The 1,607-nt window shown below is 46.2% G+C and overlaps 1 protein-coding gene across 1 annotated transcript in view; it reads left to right on the top strand.

Moving 5' to 3' along the window:
* The window catches only part of KIAA1841 (KIAA1841 ortholog), a 43,575-nt gene continuing 41,968 nt past the window's right edge, over window positions 1-1,607 (top strand). Inside the window, exon 1 of the mRNA XM_006778569.2 lies at window positions 1-84. Coding sequence (XP_006778632.2) covers window positions 40-84 — 45 coding nt within the window. The 5' untranslated portion in view covers window positions 1-39. The remainder of the gene's footprint in view (window positions 85-1,607) is intronic.

The raw sequence follows: 1,607 nt of genomic DNA, 5'->3' as shown, positions 1-1,607 counted from the left end.
ACCCGAGCTTGTGCGAAGCAGGGAGAGGACGTGAAGTGCATGCTTAAAGCGCTGCTGCGTATTAAAGTAGAATTTTTATTTCCTGTAAGTCACACGTTTCTACATAAACATTAAATTTTCTTTTTAATATATTTTATTGATTTTTTTACAGAGAAAAGGGAGAGGGATAGAGAGTTAGAAACATCAATCAGCCGCCTCCTGCAGAAACATCGATGGGAGAGAAGCTGCCTCCTGCACACCCTCTATCGGGGACGTGCCTGCAACCATGGTACATAACCCTTGACTGGAATGGAACCTGGGACCCTTCATTCTGCAGGCCGAAGCTCTATCCACTGAGCCAAACCAGTCAGGACAACATTAACTTTTAAAATATACTTTGTCATGAATGGGAGTAGAGTTAGTCAAGGTATAATTTGAGCTTCAAACTTTTCTTTTTGTCACAGTTTTTGATAAGTTTGTACTCCCCTCTCCCCCCGAGAATGGGATGCACTGTGACAGCGCCTGTGTTATCCATCAAGTATTAAGTATCCTTTCATACTTACATTCGGACTCTAAGGCAGCAGTTCTCAACCTGGGGGTCGCGACCCCTTTGGGGGGCAAACAACCCTTTCACAGGGGTCGCCTAAGACCATCGGAAAACACATATAATTACATATTGTTTTTTGTGATTAATCACTATGCTTTAATTATGTTCAATTTGTAACAATGAAATTGGGGGTCACCACAACATGAGGAATTGTATTAAAGGGTCGCGGCATTAAGAAGGTTGAGAACCACTGCGAAGGGATGCTTTCTTGAACATTCATTTAACTGGAATTGGTACTGGGTGCTCTTCCCTTGTTTGGTGTGATTCAGTTGTGTTAAGAAAATGTCAACAGAAAACAAAAAAATTTTCATCTCGGAGAAACCAAGATGGCGGCATAGGTAAACGCTGGAAATTGCTGCCTCCAAAACCACTTCAAAAATACAATTAAAAGACAAAAACGGACATCATCCAGAACCACAGGAAGGCTGGCTGAGTGGAAATTCTACAACTAGAAGGAAAGAGAAAAGCACACTGAGACTCAGAGGAGGTGCGGAAGTAAACTGCAGAGGTACTGAGGCAGCGTGGAAAGGGCTGCCAACTGAGGACACGGTTGTCTTTTTCAATCAGGAGGGAGTCTCAAGCTCCTGACTGTTCTGAACTCCAGTTCCAGATGAGTCTCTGGGGACCCAGACTCATACAGGGAGAAACTGGACTGTTTGGCATCAGTCGGAACTCGAGGGCAGCGTTCTCTCCGAGGTGCTTGCAGCCGATTACTGGGACACTGAGATGCAGGGCCCTTAGGGTAGGACTGAGGAGCAGCCATAGCTGCTAGCTCCGCCCTGTTGATCCCCTGCGACCCCTCCCCACCCAAGCTGTGCCAGAAGCTTTTGCATATGAAAGGCCTGGCCCTTTGCAATCTGAAAATTACCTAACAAACTGCAGCTGGGTCAGAGAGACCCAGAACTTCCAAAAGAAGGCCCAAGGCCCCACAGCAGTTTGCATTGCTTCACAGCTGGACCTCATTTGGGCATCTCCAAACCCCAAACAAGGAAGGGGCATCTGCAGATTTCTCCGTAGCTCC

Source organism: Myotis davidii, unplaced genomic scaffold (assembly GCF_000327345.1).
Source record: "Myotis davidii unplaced genomic scaffold, ASM32734v1 scaffold6, whole genome shotgun sequence".
NCBI lineage: Eukaryota > Metazoa > Chordata > Mammalia > Chiroptera > Vespertilionidae > Myotis > Myotis davidii.
This window is presented reverse-complemented; position numbering and strand designations above follow the sequence as displayed.